General features: G+C 42.0%; 1 protein-coding gene across 5 annotated transcripts in view; it reads right to left on the bottom strand.

Moving 5' to 3' along the window:
- ANO10 (anoctamin 10) overlaps positions 1 to 13,480 on the bottom strand; it is a 106,493-nt gene that overhangs the window by 10,113 nt on the left and 82,900 nt on the right. For 2 of the 5 annotated variants that reach the window (XR_014556819.1, XR_014556820.1), the window contains exon 13: positions 6,785 to 6,894. Coding sequence is in view for 2 of the 5 variants with exons in the window: in XM_083705823.1 (XP_083561949.1) it covers positions 6,850 to 6,894 (45 nt within the window). In the remaining 3 variants the exon portion in view is untranslated. Of the gene's footprint in view, positions 1 to 5,521; positions 5,659 to 6,106; positions 6,895 to 13,480 lie in introns of those variants that run through there. The other 3 variants (XM_083705823.1, XM_083705824.1, XR_014556821.1) reach the window with 2 other exon arrangements.

The following is a 13,480-nucleotide window of genomic DNA, read 5'->3' as shown; positions in this document are numbered from 1 at the left end:
ATGTGAACAGGAAGTGTCTTGTTCTTTGGGTGTTAGTCATTGTGTTTTGTAACTTGAAAAAAAAGTTTTGATGAGACTACTGGAAGGAGAAAATTTGTACGGGTGTGTTTGTGGACTCTCGCTCCCCTTAAAAAAGGCTCCAAAGCCCAAATTTTAAAATGCAAAAATTTGGGGGAGGTGCTAATTGGATGACTATACTCCGTATACTACCTTCCTTGGAAACAGGGTATGACAGCATTGAATTTGCTAGCAATTCACCCAAGGCTCCAGACGATAGGACTTCACATTTGTATAGGACGAATGCCACAAAAAATGAAATAAAAGCATAAGATTTATTCATCATTTAAGGTTGGAAATGAAAATTCTTTATAGATAGAAATGGAATAGCAGGAATTTAAAATTTAACTTTTTAAACTCAATCATTCATAAGACAAGCCTGAAGAAAACAAAGCTAATGGACAATATAAAATACTCGACTTTATCTGACTTGGTCAGGTTGTGGGGACACTTAGACAGACGTGGTCAGAAGAGCAACAAATTTGACATCCTGAAATGTCTGCAAGTCCCATCTCTTCCACACACACACCCGTCCTTATATTTGAAAATAAAAGGGCTGGGTATCATGGATTAATCAAAGTTTCTTTGATCACAACCTTTTTGAAACCACCTGCCAGTCCAGAGTTAACAGAAACAAATTTACTTTATTAGGAAAGAGCTTGGAAGGGTGCTGAGTAGTCTGTTAGCTGCCTCAAACCATACTGCAATTTTCCGCCTTTGGGCTTGCAATCCAGATTTGACTACAGTCCAAAACTACTCTCTGCATACGGGTGAGAACTGCACACAGAGTTTGTCTCTCTCTCTCTCTCTCTCTCTCTCTCTCTCTCTCTCTCTCTCTCTCTGCTTCCCTGCCCCTGGATCAAGTCATCTGAAATGGCTTAGAATAAAATATTCAGCGCAGCTTCACCAGCTGAAGAGATGCTGCTTTAAAATGCTTTTTCATAAAATGGCCTCTGGTAAAGGGCGCTTTCCAGGAAAAACTCCCATGAAAGCTCTAGATTCATGTAATTTCTGTCAGTCCCCTTGAAAATTCTATGTGCAGATGAACGGGGCAAAATAGTTGATATGAATCAGTTCATTAATCCAGTCAACAGACCTTGCACACAAACACACAAAATTGCATTCTACAAAGCACAATACAATTTAATCAAATAATCTATTAGTAATTTGGTATCCTGGCTACTATAACTCTGAATGTTATTTTTCACCACCTTTGAATATAAAGTTTATGACACAAACTAGCTAAATTCGTGTTGAGAGTAATGAAGCCACCAGTGAAAATCAATGTCATGTTTTCCTGGCTTCTAACAGATATTTGATGAATTTGTATTCTGTTTCTGTACAGTGTATAATATTTTAATGTGAAGTCTGTGGGCTTAATCAATAAATTGACAGCTAATATTACTGTATCTTATATTCTGCAAGCATGGATATGCTTCTGGCTGCTGCTAAAGATTCCCCCCTCCCAATCCTGAGGCTGTTTAAAATGCATGAATGAACCCCCCCCCCAAAAAAAAACCCACTCCTCAATATTCACTGCTTTGCCTTCTATCAGTGCTAGCTACAATCATGGAGAAGGGTAAAAATGCCATTTTTTCATATATCTCTAGGTCATTGGCTTTTTTACTCTGGTCTCCACTTCCTCTTTTCAATGTGACCCCCCCCCCCAATTGTTTTAATGAATCCAAGTGGCCGATATACATAAATTTGCATGTATATACAGTGGCATCTCGGTTTTCAAACGTCTCTGTTGATGAACATCTCGGTTTTCGAATGCCGTAAACCCGGAAGTAAATGCTTCGGTTTTCGAACGCGCCTCGGAAGTCTAACATGAAACGTGGCTTCTGTTTTGAGGCTTCCATATTGAGTTTTTGAATGATTCGGAACTCAAACAGTCTTACAGAACAGATTATGTTCAAAAACTGAGGTACCACTGTATATAAAGGACTGTAACCATTGCTGCTATGGCATTACAATCGCCAGTTCTACCTTGTAACCTGATTACACCAGTGTATGAGAGAGATTGCTCATATACGGTTAGGATTCACTGGGAACTTTAAGCTTAAATATCAACAGTTAACTTGTTTTTATACTGCCATCCCAACCATCTCACCTGCCTTGGTTAAAATAACTAAAGCTCCTTGGAAAACAAAAATCCTATCATTGTAGAACATATCAATACAAAGTTTTGCATTAAGTTGGGTTTTAGATGCAAAAGTGAAATATTGCAGATTAGGCAGGTGGCCTCGGGGAAAGGAAAAGTCAAAAGGGTTTTCCACTGAAGATGGAATGGGGGTGGTGCCTCAAAATTAGGGGCTGCTTCTCTTCTGCACCCTGAAGATAAAACCAACAACTGAAAGTGAGTATGTGGGGAGGTGTGTGTGCACACATGCATTTATCTCAAAATGCAACTGCTGAAGAAAGGGCCAAAACATACCAGGATTGTAGAGCTCAGAGGCGCTGGAGGCCAGCCAACCAGAAGAGTCTCTGAGGTGTTCTTGCCTGGAGACAGAGTCAGCATCCAAAGTCAGGTCCAGTCCTAGGAGCGGGTGAACAGCAATCCATGTGGTCTAATGGTCCAGGGGTCAGGGAATCCGATGATCTTGGGATCAAGACGAGCAGGAAGCAGCAAGATCAGGCCAGAAACTCCAAGCATTGTTGCCACCATCTGACTGCTTCTGGAAGCTCTGCTTAAGAAGGCTGAAGCCAGTTGGTTCTCATCAGTGCCTTCTCCTCTGAGTCCTTGAAGGCTGATCAGCTGCAGGTGGAGTCACTCTGCCTTCTCCCCCTTCAGGCTGCTGTTCAGCAGGCAAAGTTGACTCCTGGCCCTTGACACAGGGAAAGGGAGTTTAATCCTTTCCTCTCCTGCTCCTCCCCTGTTGCAGTCCTCCTGAATTTGTCACGGATAGCCAACATGGTTTTGGCGATCTACAGCTGCCTTCATTCCTGATCCTTGGGTATGCTTACTGAAGCTGATGGGATCAACTTCTGCAAGGCACCATGATGACATTCCTTGTGGTAGGTCCATTATGGTTTCGGGAGGAAATCCCATGCTAGCACCCACTAGGAGTTTCTTTTGAATGCAAATAGCTTCAAACTTGTGTTTTCCATCAGGGCTACACAACCGGCAAGGAAAAGGTTAAACTTTCTCTCTGCCCCCCCACCCCCCGATAATTATCACATTGTTAATTATCACATTAATAATTATCACTGCTGTGACTATCTACATTTTCAAAAACATGAAAGCCACAGAACTAATTGTGCCTGTGTTCAGATTGTAGAAAATGCAACAAATTGTATTTCTGATGATGCATAACGCTCCACTGAAATGGACCAAGTTGAATTTATGTCAAGGTGATTGATCAGGTTCCCGATTTCCTGTCCATGTGCATTTCTGATAATTTCAGCTTGCGTAATATTATCCTAATGTATTTGCTCCTTTGACCTCTGCTTAAGCTTTAAAGTGGGCATAATATGGATTTGCGCTGCCCTTACGTATTAACTTCTGCTAAATTTGACCTTGGTTTTATCCAGCCCCCTCCAGATGTGCAACTCCGAATCGTGCATTGATTGCAAGAAGAAAATACGGTTTATATTAAGTTTTCGTTTGAAAGCACAAATGTAAAGGTAAAGGGACCCCTGACCATTAGGTCCAGTGGTGACCGACTCTGGGGTTGCGGCGCTCATCTCGCTTTACTGGCCAAGGAAGCCGGCGTACAGCTTCCAGGTCATGTGGCCAGCATGACTAAGCCGCTTCTGGAGAACCAGAGCAGCGCACGGAAACACCGTTTACCTTCCCGCTGGAGCGGTACCTATTTATCTACTTGCACTTTGACGTGCTTTCAAACTGCTAGGTTAGCAGGAATGTAGAGGACATTATAAAGGAGGTTTCTCCTTTCCGCACAGTGTTTCATGTCTAAATGTAGTATTATTTGCTTGCTACGCACAATTTTACCAGGGAGATAATGCTTCCTGACCAGTGATATAGTGGAGGAGGAAAGTGAAGGAACCACAGATCTGGGCCTATTCCCCTCTGCTCTGGCAAGCGAATGAGGTAGAAATGGGGCTTCCACGTTTTACTGTATTTTGCGTGATGGTAGAGGAAAACAGAATGAGCAAAATAATGACATGGCGGGTAGGCAGTACTTTTCATTGATGGGTTCCTACTTCAAACTATTAGTCTAATGCTCTGTGCTTGCATAGCTTGCTGCTTCACTGGGGGACACTTTTTCATTTATGTACCAATTACATGGCTGCCAAAGTATCCCATCATCATCGGGGCTGATGTATTAACTGCCAGTCTAGGCAGGTTGTGTTAGTGGATGGGGAAGGGAAGATGCCCTCTCGCCCTTTGCCTTGGGCGGCAAAAGTCTTCAGTGCTACTTTGCAAGTTGGATTCTTGTCTTTTTACCTAATTAAAGCTAGGAGCTGTATTTCAGCTGCCTGTAGATACGTATCTAAAGCTTAATGGGTTCCCAAGTTGGATTCCTGCAGCCAGAAGATTTCAGGGAAGTGAGCCCAAGTCTCCCAAGCTAAAACCCTACTTGCTAACCATTCTACTGCCCCATGTCGGTTTGCTTTTCCGCAGCCTGCCAGCTGATCCTAATAAATTGGGCAGAACGCTGCATACATATGGCTGATTTTCTCTCTATAATGATGCAACATAGCTCTCTTGCTGTTTTTAGGAGTGGGGGTGGACGCACACTATGGCGGAATGGCCAGGGGGCATGTTCTGCTGAGCTCTTGCCCTTCAAAGTTTACCAAGAACCATGGTTGAGACAAGTTGCCTGGCTGTAAGGAAGGGCAATTCTCAAAAACCACGAAAGGCCACTTTCTGTTCTCTCATGGTTGAGTTGCAGAGTTGGAAGGGACCCTGAGGATCATCTAGTCCAACCCCCTGCAATGCAGGAACACATAGCTGTCCCATATGGGGCTCAAACCTGCAACCTTGCCATTAACATCACCATGCTCTAACCAACTGGATGACTTAGGACTACAATACACTGAATGCTGGAATACAGAATACTGAAATTATTATTATTATTATTATTATTATTATTATTATTATTAGTGCAACTGCACAGCATGTTAAACCCCCTCTTCAACCGGCTTTATTAGGCTCATTTTAACTAGCAGTACAAGTGAGGCAAAGCCTAGAGGTCAACAGAAGTGCCTGAATGGTGGAAGTGTGACCATTTAGTTTGGCTCAGCTGGCAGACAGTTTCATTTAACTACTCTAAAAGTGCCTCAGGCTTGCTGGTCATCCTATGTTTGGTCAGAACACCAGATGGCAAAAGCAGGTTTTCTTGCTGGAAATACTGGGCTGTGTATTTTATAAAATACTTTTTATTGTTTATAGCTGCTTTTGTTATGTTGCGGCTATGCATTTGTTTTACGTTGTAAGCCTCCCTGAGCATGGTAAAAAGGAGGCATACAAATAAAATTATGTATGTCTGTAGAAATTTTGGTTGCATCTGTCTGTTTAATTAAAGCTGAACATCTGATGAAGGCACCTAGGTTATTATGGAGGGGCAGACGCCACCGTGCTCCTGGCTGAAAGTAACAAAAGGTATGACTATAACACTTTGTGGTTCAATGCATCTGCAAAACAAAAGAGGTTGAGCTATCAAAATGATTTCCCAACTGCTGTTTAGTTGGGAAGCCCAGTAAACAAGCCTTGTGACTACTCCATTGTAAAACAATAAACAAGCCCTGAACCCAGACAATTTACTTCTGTCTGGGTTGTGACCGCAGTGCTAGGAGAAAGTTAGTGTGCATGCTGGACTTTGATCTGCACCATTGTTAATACCAGATGTTACTATATAATAAGTCCAACAGTCTTAGTAGCTACAGTATTGAACTAGAGTCTTATCTAGACTTCAAAAGGTTTTCCAGAGAAGGAAGTTTTGCCTCTAGGGCAGGCCACACCTACGCACTAGAAAACAATAGCTGGCCTCATGCCATGTCAATGTGAGGATCTTGGGTTAAAAGTTCTCAAAATTGAAAGCCTGAAAGCCACAAAGAAAGATCTTGGTACACACAGGAAAAATTAGATGCACAATGATTAGATATTTTTAATGGCTCTCCTGCTGGTCAGATAAAACCATCGTATAATACATCCTATATCTCATGACCCGGCAAAATGGAAGTGAATGATGAGCAGAAAAAATATACAAGCAGGGTTAAATTTGTACATCTCAGTGAGGATGCATCACGTTGAGTGAGCTTCGCTGCATGCTGAATTCTTCCCTGCCCAGCTCCTTAAAATTAATAACTTGACAAGGCACAGGTTTTAAGCTTAAAATATTGTAATACTCAGTCTCATACATTTTACAGTACACATTTTTTTTTTCTGGAAAAGGATCCAAAACCTTGGGCTGGATTGGTCCTATAGGACAGATTTATACATCACATTTTACAGTAAACAAGACTTGGATTAATTCCTTCATAAATGCAGGGAACCATCTAATAAGCCGCTTACAGAAAATAATGATGACTAGATATTCTAGCAGAAGGATGCAATTGCTCAACTGCTTTGGGGGATATGAAGCTGTGCATTAAGTACTGCTGCCTCACATTGGTGCTATTTAGATGGTAAACCAGAGCTGGCACAGGCAGCGTATGTGAAGGGGGGAAATAAATAATCATATTCTTTCAATGAGACTTTTAGTGGTGAATAAGGATAGGTAATGCTATATTGTGGAGTGCTAGAATGTAGTACAAATACCATGCATGTCTTGCTGTTAATTCTCGTGTAGTCTATATCCTTCTGCAGCTGCTCAGTTTAGCATCCTAGTTTGCTTGTTCTTTCATGGACTCTGCCACCAACTTCATTTGCTGAAAGAAAAGAAGGCGGCAGAAAAATGAGGGAAGTTAAGCAAACACAGTAGGCATGAAGGTTTGAATGAACGCCATCCAGTTGATCAATTCAAAGTGTTGGTGATGACCTTTAAAGCCCTAAACAGCCTCAGTCCTGTATAGCTGAAGGAGCACCTACACCCCCATCATTCAGCCCGGACGCTAAGGTCCAGCTCCGAGGACCTTCTGGAAGTTCCCTTACCGTGAAAAGTGAGGTTACAGGGAGGTTATTTGCAATGGAGTTAGGAAATGTATGCAACGTTGAGCAGTAAGTAAGGAAGGGAACATCAATGTAGCGGGATGGGAAATCAACTTTTAAATTTGTATTAAATTTGAAATAATTTGATGTTAATTTGTTAAGTTTTTTGAAAAGCAATAAAAATTAACTAAGAAAGAAAGAAAGAAAGAAAGAAAGAAAGAAAGAAAGAAAGAAAGAAGAAGAAGGAAGGAAGGAAGGAAGGAAGGAAGGAAGGAAGGAAGGAAGGAAGGAAGGGAAAGTAAGTACACTGAGTCTGATCTGGGATTTTATATATTCAAAACCAGCACCAAATTATGGGACCACAGAACTGTTTTGTCATGCTTGCTGCTGCAAAGGACAGTTCTGTGCTGTGCTTCTGAAATAGCAAGGAAAGTCATTTGGGCAGAAGGAAGGGCTATGGCTCCAGCAAACAAGTGGACGCATTCCGTATATCTTTCAAATGTAAAATATATTCAGAATGACAACACAATGAAGCTACACTTCCAGATCAACCATTAGCAAGTTTAATTCTGTTCCTGTTGCACAATGTTGTGCGGTCCCTGTAACAGAAATCTCCAGAGCTGAATGATGGCATTCAAATTCTCCTTTAGGCAGCTTTGCTGCTCCATTTAGTTAGCCTTTAAAAAAGCAGCAGCAGCAGCCACGGCTACATTAATTAATAGTTAAACTATCAGAAGAAGGCAGAATACAAAGTACTATTGAATTCATGACCTATCAGACTTGGACCAAATCGTTTATCCTGGAGCAATTTGCTCAAGTTATTGTGCTGCAATTTGTGGGAAATGTAGAATCAGAAGAGGTGTTCTGTTCTGCTGTGCTCACTATATGCAGAACAAATCTTGGAAACTGTGTAAAGTGTTTTATAATTCTTCATTTATTAAACAAATGATTGTGAATTTTGTAAATAATTGACTATAAAAATCCTCAAAGCAGATAACAAAAGATAAAGCAGCAAAGTCAAGAAAAATTCACATCTATACTTTAAAACGTACAAAAGTTAAAATACCAAAACAGATTAACATCGCTTCGACCTTCAAAGTGTCTAAATAAGAATGTTTTCAGCGAGCGCCAAAAAGAATACAGTGAAGGTGCCAGCTTGGTCTCAAAAGGCGGGGAGTTCCAAAGTTTAGACGCTGCCACACTAAACCGAGTTCTTACAAATGCAGAAAAGGTATTTTAAGTGACCTCTGTTGTAGTGCCAATTCTGCTAACTGAAGTGGCCGAATGGACACACATGTGGGAAAGGTGATATCGTAGGCTATATTGATATTTTTGTATGATTCATTCATTCTTTTCAAATTTGTACATTTCATTAGTTTTACAATCAATTTCAAAATTAGACTTCCTTTCCCCTCTTTCTGCGGTTCCTTACATTTATTATTTAATATCTTCTGCATATCCAAATTCATTTTACTTGCTCATTTAATTATCTACTGTAAATATATACTCTTACGAAACTGCAGGTTATTACAATAATCCTGCTAATGTTTTTATCTGTCTGCAATTTATCTGTAAATATTCAATAAACCATTTCCATTCTTTTATAAGTTTGTTATCTTGATTTCTTATTCTTCCGGTAAGTTGGAAAATCATGTTTATTTTTGTATAATTCCATTTTATTTATATTTGAATTTCTTTCTCCTATTTTTTTTCCTAACTGCAAAGTCTTTGATCGGATCCTCAAAACTAATCTTACGTAATGCATCTGCTTATATACAATACTTAGTCGAGATAAGGCATCCTGCCTGCCTTGTTGCAGAGTTGCTCTGTTGGGATTTTTAATATACGGTACTTCAGCTGAGAAAATGAATACTCAGCCGAGCCATTTGTAACCATTAATGTTAAAAATCCAGCAACGGGAATTTTCTGTGGTGTGCCCCTCCCCTCGATGCCCTAAGCATACTGTATGCTTCTTTTGCATATTTTCCCAGCCCTGGTGGTGGCCATCATCCCCTTCTGCAGCGAAGCATTACCCACCCCCTATACCAGCGGTTCTCAACCTGTGGGTCCCCAGATGTTGTTGGACTACAACTCCCATCATCCCTAGCTAGCAAGGCCAGAGCTCAGGGATGATGGGAGTTGTAATCCAACAACATCTGGGGACCCACAGGTTGAGAACTGCTACCCTAGACCAACCCAGTTAATCCTCTTTGACTAGTTTCTACAAGGTAGGATGGACCAAGATCAAAAAGGCACATGAACCTCACCCTGAAAGTACTCTGGCCACAGCCTCAGGCCACAACTGAAACTGATCCCTGAAGCGCCGAACACTCGGTGCTCCAAGGACCCCTCTCTGACCTGCTTCGCATATGGTGTCAAATTTGATGTGGACGACTTTGGCCCCAAAGAGCTTTGCAAACATTTCACGGCATGCCACTGAGTGGTCAGATGGGAACACTCTGGCACTGAACGCAGCCAGACCTTTGACTGCTCAAAGAGAGCTCCACTTTGAGCTTTGCCGAGAGGATACAATGGCAGTAAACAAGACAGATCCTTGAGAAGAGCAAAAAAAGCCAAAGCTGTACTCCCTTTCCCCAGCAATCCAAGTAAAACTCGTAAGCATCACACTCTCAAAAGAAGCACTTTCTATGGTAATGAGAAGTGACCTTAAAAATGCTACAATAGAGATGCTAACAAAAAAAGGGGGGGTGTTCCTTGCTTAAAAGCCTGAGATAAATCACACAAAGGTAATAGCACTTGATAAAAACTGTATTCAAAGAATGAATGGGGAAGTAATCTGGTTTACATATCAAAACTAGGAGCGGTTTCGGATATCTGGGGGTGGTGTAGCAGTTAGAGAGTATTGAATTAAGACCAGGAGATGCAGGCTCAGCTGTGCAGCTCCAGATATGAGCTTGGGACCACCATACAGGGGGGTTATGAGGATAAAATGAGGGAGGGGAGACACCACCTGCATTGCCTTGAGTTCCTTGGCGGATCTAAGTTAGGATCTAAGAGTAAATCCTATATACAAATTGGTTGGCATTCATCGGTCTTGAGACACAATGAAGTGCACCTCCAGGAGTGAAATGAAACCGCTGGAGAATCACGGCGCCTGCTGTGGCTGCAAAGATCGGTAACTCGTAAGTGCTGCCTCCTGCGTTGTTTTTGCTGCATTAGCAGCACCAAAGTGACCTCTCATGGGTGCAAGCCTGGGCAGTGTGTCTGAAGGTCCTGGGCTGCCCAGACGACAAGACCACCTCTCAGCCTTGCTGATGTAGTCCAAAGCAAAGCAGAGCAATACACCTGGCACCAGCCGGGCTGCAGGAGTTGCCGGAAGGAGGCATACAAGACGCCATCCAACCATCTTAGGGACTCCACAGATTTATGATGGGTTTACTTAGCTTTTTCTTCTCCCAAAGAATAGAATATATGCTAATAGTGAAGCTCATTCTCCTGAAAGTGGTTCCTTAACTAGCCAAAATGAAACCACCCACAAGGGAGAAGTGGTTTGGTAGAACCACAGGATTTGCAGAAGCAGGGTGGGGGATGTTTAGAAAGAAGCGGAATATCCTCAATAGTTGGCAGGTTGTGTTTTTCTTTTGTTGGGTGGAGAATGGAACACTAGATGGAAGGGGGATGTGTAGAAAGTATCCTGACCAGGAACGCTCTACCCTGCCACTTTTTATTATGGGTCCTACATGGTGGTATTTAGCTCTTCAAAATACCAGACACATGCAAAATCTACTAGATCAGTAGTAGGCAAAGTGGATGGTACCATCTCCTGGGGGGGGGGTTACCTAGAGGGGCGCTAAGAAGCAAGGAGGTGACCGGGGAGAGGGGGGGCTGGAAGCGTAAATGACTATCAGACTTTGAAAAGCTGGTATCACTGCATGTAGTTCATCAATTTTGTGGAACCAAACTAGTTTTCATTGGATTCAGAATAAATGTGCAATTAATGGTTATTGTTATCTTCCTTAGTGGGTTGTGCAAACAGCTATTCTGAACAATCCATTTTGTAGGGCAGGGGGCACCAGAATAAGTTTATGAAATCAAGGTACAATGACCCCCCCAAAAAAACATTTGGGAACTACTGTAACAACAACAACAACAACAACAATTTATTTATACTCTGCCCATCTGGCTGGGTTTCCCCAGCCACTCTGGGCAGCTCCCAACAGAATAATAATAATAATAATAATAATAATAACAATAATAATAACAATAATAATAATAAAAGTGATAAAAGATCAAACATTAAAAACTTCCCTAAACAGGGCTGCCTTCAGATGTCTTCTAAAAATCAGATAGTTGTTTATTTCTTTGACATCTGATGGGAGGGCATTCCACAGGGCAGGCGCCACCACCAAGAAGGCCCTCTGCCTGGTTCCCTATAACCTCACTTCTCATAGTAAGGGAACTACCAGAAGGCCCTCAGAGCTGGACCTCAGTGTCTGGGCTTATGTAACCATAAGTTATGTATGGTGCTGTCTTACATTGCATTCGTCTATCTTGGGACAATCTATTGCAACTGGTAGCTGCTCTCCTCCAGGCTCTCAGCTCTTCCCCACTTCACTGCAACACAATAACGCTTAAATTGGTGGTACCTGGATTCTTCTGTGCATGTGCCCTAGTCTTACCCCCTTCCTATAAAGATCAGGAAGATGTCTATTACCATGCGGATGCGAAGCAAACAGTCTTCCTTGCTGTTTTAAACAGCGGGAAGCTTCGCCATGACATCCCCTCTCCCCGCCCCAAGACAATCTAGCATTAGCAAAACGTGGGCCGGCGAGTTAATACGCTGCGGAAGGCCAGGCCACTTGCTGTGAATATGACACATCCCAATTGACAGACGACCCCACAGCAAAAGGTGCTGGAAGGCAGATGGCATTTCCTGAGCTATGGCTCCTCGCACAACGGCACGCCGCTCAAGAGCTGATAGAAATCACAGGCCCCGGTCTATGCCTGAATGTAATTAAATCTCATTTAATGGTGGGGTTTCATCTGTGAATAGGACAATCGGAGAAAATTAATTCCGGAAGACTAGCTTTGTCAGGCTGCAAGGTGCCAGGCTTTTTCATCCTTCTCTTTGGCTGTTACTGAATAACTGACTTATGATGGGAAAGGGAAAAACAAGTTACTTAGGATGTTCCAAGCTCTAAGGAGTTTGTCTGCTGTGCCTTTTCATGCAGCGCCTCGAGGAGGATTTGTCTGTGATAATAAAATCTTTTTTAAAACCGAGAGCTTAGTTTATCCTCCAGACTTCTGACGTTACTACCTGCATATTGACAAAGCCCATTATACAAAAAGGTCTTGACTTAGTCTACTACAGCTGTAAGTGTGGAAAGAAGAAAGGCATTCAATTCCCTTCACTAAAGCAATTCCCTTTCTACTAAAATTCTGGCTATCGTGGCTTAGGATGGAGCAGCCATTCACAGCTCGACAGTGAAGATATCTCAGCCAAAAATATTTTAAAAATTATATTTACTCATAGCATAATGGAATCAAGTTAAGTGCTTCCAAGGCCATTGAGTTCAACGTGCTGAAATCTCTTTCACTGAAGTCAGCAGGACTTCCAAGTGCTTTATGCTGGATATTTCCTTTAAATATGTTTTTCCCTTGCCTCTCAGCCTCTAGCAGATTAAAACAAATTTAAGACAAACATAATACAGGGCCAAACAAGATGAGATGCCATTCACTCAGGTCCATGAATGAGTTTTTAAAATGGCAAATGGAAGGCCTGGGGGCCCAATGAAGGCCTTGGCATGAGGTCCCCACTATGATCGCAAGACGGATTTGTCCCCATGCTTGCTACTTGCATTGGGGAGATATTTACTTTAACACATTCATGAAACTGCTAATTACATGAATGCTGTCGAAACTCAGTATAGCAGAACATTAGCAAAAGACAATCCAATTCCACAGCAATAACCTCACTCCTTAAAAAGCATACTAGTTCAATCTCCTTGCAGAGCTCGGCAACCAATTGTCAGACGCATGGACAACTTTCCCTTGCAATGAATGCACACAGACGTATGCTCAAATGGGAAACTTCCAGTTTGTCCAAGCTGTTACTTCTGAAAACCTGCTACATATTTAACTGTTGTTACCTACCCTGGGATCTTAGGGTGAAGGGTGGGTATAAAATCCCAATAAATAAATGAAAGGAGAAACTGAATAAGGGCTGAAATTGCCAAACTTTCTACCAACAAAGATTCTGCACTGAGTTTACTGGACCATACTAAGGGAAGCCTATGCAACACTGTGTCTAAAACGCTTGAATATAATATTTAAGAGCTGTACAAATAATTATCAGGCAGTACAGGAAAAAACCGTGTGTGTGTGTGTGAGAGAGAGAGAGAGAGA

This window comes from Podarcis gaigeae, assembly GCF_964106915.1.
Source record: "Podarcis gaigeae genome assembly, chromosome: 12".
Taxonomy (NCBI): domain Eukaryota; kingdom Metazoa; phylum Chordata; class Lepidosauria; order Squamata; family Lacertidae; genus Podarcis; species Podarcis gaigeae.
Note: the sequence above shows the minus strand (reverse complement) of the source record. Positions and strands in the feature narration are given on the sequence as shown.